Here is an 8,622-nt window from a genome sequence, read left to right as displayed (position 1 = left end):
AAGAATCCTTGTGTATCAATAAATCATGTGACTATGTGACATAACACTATCTCAAAATGTATCTCAGCATATGCAGATCTATGATCAAGATTCAGCAAACATCAATAAAAAAAGCATTAAAAAAAATCATTAATACAATTCAAGTATCAAATGTGTTAAAAAAATAGAATGAAATTATTCTGAAGGATTTCTGTGATGCAGAAACAAGATTATTGCCAGTTTCATCACTTTCTTCTCAGAGAATTCACAGAAATTTTAAATATCAAAATATTTCAAATTAAAAGTAATCTTCTTTTTTATTATCCTGCAACCAAAAGAAAAAGCCAACAAGTATTTCTTTTTTTGGCTATGATAAAATTCATTCTTCTAAAGTTTTTTCCCCACCAAAAAAAAATCATCTAATAAACTTTATTAGAGGATTAATAAAAACCTCCAAAATTACAGAGAATACGCCTCTGCTAGCATCACTGGATTTGGGAATGAGGTGATTACAGTTATTGATTATGTACATTTATGCAAAAATCTAAATACAGAGACAAAGATTTATCTTGTTTTTTTCTCTGTTTTGTTGTTTTTTTTTTGTAAAGTAGGACTAAAAATCTAAATTTTGAAAGTCAAAGTGCCATTCTGAATGTTCCTAAAACTGCATTCATGTGTCCATCAAAGCTTCAGTTTGACAGAAATTCCTAAATCAAATGGAAAATGGAATACTGAAAGGCAGAGTTAAACCCAGAACTGACTTATCGTGTAAATCTGGTTCTAGAGATGAAAAGGGGAATCAGAGCGAGAACAGATGAGTTTGTGTCTGCTGTAAAGTTGGGTTGTTTTCTCCGTCAGGTCTTTCAACAGCCTGAGTTTGATTCAGGAAATGTCCCTTAAGAAAATTCCTGAAACACCTGTGACCTTCCAGAAGGAGCAAACAGCAAAGGAGGGCCGCTACTTAAGTTCTGAACAAAACTCAATTTTCCTTTTTTCCACAATATAGTTGTACTTTCTGCTCTGAGTCTGGACTTATGATTCACAGATGTATTTTTTTTTCCTTTTAGACTTTTAGACTGTTCTGACATATAGAGGAGTGAGAGGAAAAGGATTAGAGGCTGTGGTTTCTGTTGGTCTCCTGTTTTTATTTCCTCCCCAACAACTCTTTAAGAAGTTTCTTCTTCAACAAGCGCAGAAAACTCCCATCAGTCCAGGAGTTTGTGAACCGAAACAACAAGAAAAGTGTCGTCTTGTCATTTTCTTTACGTTTGTTTTCAAAACCATTCTTGTTTGTTCAGTCATGTGACTCAGCTGTAAACATGAGTAGAATAAAATAGATTTATTTCTATAGCACTATTAATATAAATCAATAAAAAAAGTGATTTACAAAAGAGCATTAAATCAAACTAAAAGACAGAGGGATTTTAAAATCCAATAAATAAATGCCTACTAATAACTTTACATAATAAAACAAGAGCTATAATCAATTAAAAGCTCTTTGTCCGATATCAGACCTTAAATATTTCCGTTTACCAGGAAGACTGCAGACTAACAGTCTAAAACATTTAATCTAAATTACTGGATCAATGAAAAATGAAAAACCAAAAGAACTCAAACTCTCTATTGAATGTTTTTGACAAGACAGAATTCCTGATTTTGTAAGTCCATTGTACATTTTAATTCAGGCAGAATTAAGACAACTGGAGGACTTTAGCTGTGGCTGATGATTTACTGTGCTTTTAAAAAAAATACAACAATTTGGAATTCCTGGACCAAAACACAACTGGAGCCACAAAGTCTTAAAACTTTCTGCTTTTTATTAGTCATTGTTACTATTATTGTAAATATAAATGAACTTTTTGCATGCATTGAACATAAAGGGAAAATTTTCTTTTTTCCAAAATATAAACTTTTAACACCTGTTCACAAGACCTTTTTTCAAAATAAAAGACACTGTGTCACATAGGATTCCAATGCAGTAAATGTAGTAGAATAGTGAATTTGAACTGTTTATTTTACACTTGGTGGTGAATCTCAGTCTAGAAATGAGTAAATATAACAAACTAAAAATTAAATCTGAGTTAATTGAATGAGCTATACTGTATTTTTTAGCCTTATATTTTTCCTATAAATTACAATTCAAATCTTTGAATTTGTTCAAAAGTAAAATATCTTCTAAGTGTTTCCTGACCTTCAGTTTATGTGCCGCGCTCTAAAAGCTGTTAAAAATTTATTTTTATACGTTTTGTTCTTAGACTGTTTAGAAATGAGTTGATTAAAGTTTATCTTTACCTTTGTTCTTACGTTTTACTTTATAATTACGTTTCAAAACAAAAGTCTTATATCTATCTTTAACCATGGAGCCACATTGGAGGGGTACAGGAGCCCCATGTGGCTCCGGAGCCTCAGGTTGCAGATCTAACCTGATCAGTTCACATCATTCATAATCTTTCATCATAATATTTCAGATTCCTGTCAACTTTTAGATTAAGACAGAGTTCATTGCAGAACTAAAGCAGCCTTCCTCCGCAGACCTTCAGGTTTCAGCATCACTCCAACATGAATTTCTCTGAAACTTTTCCTGTTTCTCCCTCTCGCTGTATCAGTCTCCACTGCGCATGCTCGGCGTCTGAACCGGGCTTTCCAGGAGCAGCTGCTGGAGATCCGCCGCTCAGCGACTCATGGATTCCCAGTGAGGAGAGCGACGCTCCGGCCGGCGGGGTAAGACCGGGTCCTGCTCTGGTCCTGAATCCAGAGGAGACTGTCTGAGGGGGTGATGGAGGAGCGGGGGGGCTGAGTCACCCTGATCGTTCAGGCACATCCACGCCTGCGCGCTGCGTGAGAATAACGAATCCTTTTCATGCGTTTATAGCCCTTGATCTGGCAGCTCGACAGGAGATATTTAGGAAAAGAAAAATCGATTTGATTCTGCTTTTGGAGTTAGAACCGCTTCAGACTGAGAGCTGCTCAGCCTTCAGCACCACGGACAGCTCCTGCTGCGCTTCCAAACGCACAGCGCTAACATGCGTGATTTACAAATGTTCACATCTGCGTGATCTAATCTCTAGTTTCTAGTTCAAGCTTTAAAAATGGTTTTCATGTTATTTAGTTAAGATTAACCCAATCTAGTAAAAACTGAATATTAAATCGTTTTGCCCTGAAAGGAGAAATAAACAGAAAACTGAAACCACGTGATCCTGGAGGGACGTTTACATGGATGTTTACATGATTATCTTTGATCATCAAGCTCAGACATGGAATCACCAAAATGTAGTTTGAATTTTATCTTTTGTTTGTAATTCTTCCATTTTTTTAAATGAACAGAGTATTTAAAAAGTTAACAATGACACATTTGATATACAGCTGTGATGAAGTATTTGTCAAAATTCAAGACAAAATAACTGTAAAGGACCATCCTGTTTTATATCCTGCAGAAACCTTACATAGGTGTCAAAGTCAAGGCCCGGGGGCCGGATACGGCCCCCCAGATCATTTTATTTTATTGTTGTTAGCGGCCCGATGTTATCTTATACTGGTGACAACAAAACAGAGCAAAGAAAACTCAATGATTTGATTTCTTTTTGCTAAAAAGCACAAATTGTATTTTAATTTCCAGGCTTTGTTTGTTTTGTTTGGTAGCATGTTCATAGTTAGATCATTTCCAACATGATATTTTTTATGGAGGTTAAAATCATTAGGGTAATAAAAAAGTGTAATTTTTCATATAAAATGAAATAAAAATAAATAAATATGAAAGATTTTTTTTCAACATCTAGCTTATTTCTAACTTGTATCATTTTGACCGAATAAAATATTTAAAGTTATTTAATGTTTAAGTTATTCTAGAATAATATTTCTGCTTGTTTTATTCAAAGTTATGCTAAAAAGTTACAATTTTAAATGTTTAGAAATGTAGTTTTAGAGTGGTGTCTGGATGACAGCCGCTTCCACTGTGTTTCTGTGTCTGAGTTTGAAGGCTGTCCCGCATTAACACGAGAGAGGGGAAAAATAGGGAACCTTTTTTTTCTTATTGTCTCGTCAAAAATAAGTAAAATATCACAGTTCAGGAGACCTGAGCAGGCTGCTGCCGCTCCCCGCAGCAGCTGTCTGTCTGCCGGCGTTTTGAACCGCGCTGCGACAGGACAAAACACTCGTATTAGATTAGTATTTTACCTGCTAAGGGGGTCACTTTAGGTGCCCTACCCTATTGATAGCACTCCTGTTCTCAGCCCCGCCCCCCTCTGACTGGATTTTGACATTTCAGCTGTGGGTGGAGTCAGCCTCCAACTTCCATGTTTTGATTACCCTTTAACATCTCGCTACAGGACTGAGATTTTTGGCAGTTTTTTTAATTTTTTGTAAAAAAGTAATGATAACAAATAAATGTCCCCGATGAAAGTTCTTCTGGTGTGTAAGGCTTTGCTTCTTCACAACAGGAGGAACACGAGAGTGATGGCGCTGTCCTCCGAGGTGTCCGCTACAGGACCAGAATCTTCTGGTAGTGAGGTGAGCCTCCATTTTCTGCGACCTTGACGATTTTATTTTTTTATAATAAAGTGACAAATGAATATGATAAAACTTTTGAGTATAAACAGCTACCCAGAAACTTTAGCATGTTAATGTGTATAGTTCCATGTTCTGTGAATTGTGTAGACACTTTAAATCTAACGTGCAGATAAAACTCAAACTTTGGACCTGGGTTTTATATGAATCAGAACCAGAACTCTCTGCTGTTCATTTCACAGAAGTCCGTGTTTGTTTTTTTTCAGAGCACTTTTATTTTGCATTTACCTGTGAATAGAACCATAGACGTGAGTTTGGGTCTTCTGAGTTCTGTGAGTTCTTCACTGCATTCTAGCTTCTTCTGGTGCTTTTTTGTGTGGAAAAAAGATCTCAACTGTTCTTTTTAGTTTTACTCTCCTGGTTTGGAAGTCACAAACCTCAGTCCTCTATCTAAGGGTTCATGCTTGACGTTACTCTCCACAGCACTTTCCAATCCTCCATCAGTTCTAGACATTTCTAAAGCTTTTGGTGTAACTTATTCTCCAAATACATAAAACATGTATTTTTAAAGTAAAAAAATGCAATAAAAAGGCAAAGTTAGATAAAGAAAACTAAAAGTGAATCAATTAGAAGAAGTGAAGGTCGATTCAGCCACCTTTCACATCTGGGCTCATTGTAGCTCCTCTCTGGATCTGAGGGTTCTTGCAGGGGTTGAAACAAGAACAATTTAGACATTTAAAAACACAAAAGAACCTGCAGCCCTACCCCCACACAGACACATGTGGAACAGGAAACACTCTCTACAAGGCTGAAAGGGCGACCTGTGGGTCTTCAGTGAAGGCACTGTCCTGCGTTTCCACTCAGTGTCCTGTTGCTTTGCCATCAGCAGCTCAGCTGTGTGCTGGCAGTGACAGACTGACGCCATGGAACTGCTCACCGCTCCTGACTGGGATTTATTGAACATTGTCACTGTTAGCAAACGTTCTCCATGCACTGCAGCTCCTCCAGGCAAAACGAAAAACTTGGATCAAACAAACAATTTTAATGGTGGAATCTGGTTCTTAACCCTCTTAGATTTACATTTATGTAAACAGTTTGAAATCAGAAAAGATTTCCTCTTTTTTTAACTCAGTCTTTATTGAATAGAAGCAGCAATTCATTGACTTTAATGTGTCTTCATTGACAAATATGTGTTTTCAGAGGTCCGGGGAGACTTTCTTCTCCCTCCTCATTGTTCAGCTGTTTTTGTTTTCACCTCCTCACAGGGCTCCAGCTGTCTTCAGTTTGGCGTTCGTTCTTATCTGCATCACTTCTACGAGGAATGCTCCTCCTCCATGTGGGACAGAGATGGGGTGGAGCCAGGGTGGAGCCAGAGGTCGGGCGTCTGCTGGAACTCGGCTGTCTGGAAGGTAAAGGTGCACTCCAATGCACAAAATAACATTTACCTTACCATACTACCTCTGAGAACTCAGTCCAGGCAGCTCATCTGCAAGAACAAAAAAGATTTTCCATGTCTTTCATTCATCCCTCTTCTTCCACTCATCCAGAGCCAGACAGTCGGGCTGCCAGAAACGATTATTTTAATAGTCGACTAATCACCGATTATTTTTTTCCGATTTGTCGACTAATCGGGTCATGCATAAACTGGACGTAAAACACACATCATTACCATCATTAGCTTTAAACTAACTAAAAACTAGATATATAGCATTACCTGCAATAATGCTAGTATGAATGCTGGATTCTGAATTTGGCGGCCAAAGATACTTGTGACGAAAGCTAAAATGCTGAAGTGGATAGCTGAAATCGCAGACGCTAATAGCTGAAATGTCTGAAGCTGATTGCTAGCTAAAATATTATCTAAATGCTAAATTAGCTTAAAAAAAAAAAGCTTAAGTTGGTAAAAACAACTAGCATGTTGCTGAATATTAGCAACACTCCAAGGTAGCCTAAAAAACTAAATAAACCTTGATTAACCTAAACAGCTAGCATGCAGCTGTAATATTTGCTAAACCCCAAATTAGCCTACAAAAAGTGAAAAAAAAATCCAAACTAGCCAACAAAGCTAGCATGCAGTTGTAATATTAGCTAAACTCCAAATTAGCCTAAAAACCTTAATAAATGCCAAATAGTCCAAAAAGCTAGTAGAATGCCATTATAACTTTATCTTACTTACCTTACTATTTTAATAGTCGATTAGTCGATTAATCGTGGCTACTCTACCTTCTCCTTGGCCAGTTCCGTCACCTCCTCTGGGGGGAACCCTAAGGCGTTCTAAGGCCAGCCAAGAGACCTAGTCTCATCCTGGGTCTTCCCCGGGGCCTCCCAGAACACCTCTCCAGGGAGGCGTCTAGCAGGAATCCGGACCAGATGTCCAAGCCACCACAACTGGCCTTTGTCCTCTGGATGTGGAGGAGAAGCAGCTCTACTCTGAGCTCTCTCCGGGTGACAGAGTTTCTCACCCTATCTCTAACCCTAACCCCCTCTATGAACCACCACCTTAACGTGGTGGAGGGGTTTGAGTGCTTGAGTGATTTGGGGCTTCTGCTGCTGGTAGGGTCTCCTATGGCAGACAGGTCCTGGGTGACGAGGCAGACAAAGAGCGGTTCGGAACCCCTTCATGAGTAGCAATATCACAGATATCTAGCGTCACTGGGGCCCCACCCTAGAGCCAGGCCTGGGGTTTGGGCTCATAACCCAGCGCCTGGTGGCCGGGACTCCTCCCACAGGCCCCAGTCGGGTCAAGCCCAAAGGAGCGACGTGGAGGAGAGCTCAGAAGGAGCCAGTGGATTGTGGTTTGGGTGGCAGTCGAAGGCGGGTGCCTCCGCAGCCCAAAGCCCAGACCACAGAACAAAATACTTATTTATATCCCAGAAAACTGTCTTCTTAGCATTTTCTCCCCCAGTTTCCTGGTAGTTCTAAGTCTGTAACTAATGGCCTTTCTCTATCTTCTCCATCCCTAAGATTTGACATGTTCAGACCTTTTGAGCTCACGTTTCACGGGGTGAAAGTTTACAAAGATTTTCCTTACCTTTTTGCAGCTGTTTTAAGCCAAAGGTGGGCTGCAGAAAATTCTGGAGCTTCTTTTCATCAACCTCTAAAGATTAAGATCACCCTGAAATTTGATGATGTGAAGTGTGATTGTGTTAAAAACATCTGCATGAAGGTCTTTGTCTTCTCTGTCTCATGCTCCAGGTCTCCCTCGCTCTGGGTCTCCTGATTCTGACTGCTGGCGTTGTCTCTCTAGGAGTCAGTTACTCCACCACCCACAAAATTGAGTCATTCGGAGAAGGCGATTTGTTCTTCGTGGACACCCAGGCCATCAGTTTTAACAGGGGACTTCATCTGAGCACTGCAACAGGGATTGGCCTGTCGTGCCTTGGCTCTGCCCTGGCAGTAGCTGCAGTCATCGTGTGGGTTGTCCTCAGGGCCAACTTGAAAGAGAGGCTGTTCCGTGGATCAAGTGAGGGGGACCGGAGACGGGAGCCTGGGTCAACGAGGATGGGAAGCAGAGATGTGGTCACTGAGCCACCAGAAGCTCAGAGGGGACGTGTACCCTTCACTCTGTCAAAAATGAAAATGGTGCAGCGTCCTTCCTAAAACATAATCCTGCTGCTTGTACAGGTTTTTGATCCAATCCTGCAGCTTTGTTCATCTCCCTTTTGATTCTTCATCCTGCCATTTTGAAATGCATGCAAATACCAGCAAGACGTCATAAAAGTTTCACCTTAACTGAAGGGATTAGAAAATGTCTCTTTTTATTATCCATTGATATTTGCAGGAGGCCACTCAAATGTTTCTGAGACACCTGGTTTCAGTACAGACAAGAACAATCAGAAGTCAATTTCCTCTCTTTTAAATCTGTTTGTGCGCATGTGTGTGTGTGCTTGAATCATTCATGGATACATGAATGTGCATATGTGTGTGTGTGTGGGGATGTGGGGGGGTGTCATCTCCTGGCCAGATTTAGGGGGCTCATCATCTGCTATTGGTTGAAATCAGTGAAAGCCAAAAGAGTTATGTGTGAGTTTATGAAATCATCCATTCATTTTTCCTTCCACCCATCCATTCATGATTCTTCCATCTATCCATGATCCACCCATCCACCCATAATCCTTCCATCCATCCATGATCCATCAT

General features: G+C 39.7%; 1 protein-coding gene across 1 annotated transcript; it reads left to right on the top strand.

Annotated features, from left to right (window-relative positions):
* The first annotated feature begins 2,552 nt into the window (after positions 1–2,552).
* On the top strand, positions 2,553–8,219 carry nrsn1l (neurensin 1-like). The gene is made up of 4 exons (XM_024257964.2): positions 2,553–2,700; positions 4,416–4,485; positions 5,748–5,891; positions 7,678–8,219. Exons 2-4 carry the CDS (start codon positions 4,432–4,434, stop codon positions 8,080–8,082), a joined length of 603 nt encoding a protein of 200 aa, XP_024113732.1. The 5' UTR covers positions 2,553–2,700; positions 4,416–4,431; the 3' UTR covers positions 8,083–8,219.
* Positions 8,220–8,622: the final 403 nt, after the last annotated feature.

The sequence above is a fragment of the Oryzias melastigma genome, linkage group LG11 (genome assembly GCF_002922805.2).
Source record: "Oryzias melastigma strain HK-1 linkage group LG11, ASM292280v2, whole genome shotgun sequence".
In the NCBI taxonomy this organism is placed as follows: Eukaryota; Metazoa; Chordata; class Actinopteri; order Beloniformes; family Adrianichthyidae; genus Oryzias; species Oryzias melastigma.
The sequence above is the reverse complement of the archived record's forward strand: the minus strand, read 5'-3'. Positions and strand labels throughout refer to the sequence as shown.

Excerpts from the sequence above, each read along its gene's own strand:
- nrsn1l (XM_024257964.2), top strand. The coding sequence starts at position 4,432 with ATGGCGCTGTCCTCCGAGGTGTCCGCTACAGGACCAGAATCTTCTGGT. Across the intron at positions 4,486-5,747 it reads CAGAATCTTCTGGTAGTGAG|GGCTCCAGCTGTCTTCAGTT; the intron begins GTGAGCCTCCAT and ends ACCTCCTCACAG. Across the intron at positions 5,892-7,677 it reads GGAACTCGGCTGTCTGGAAG|GTCTCCCTCGCTCTGGGTCT; the intron begins GTAAAGGTGCAC and ends CTCATGCTCCAG.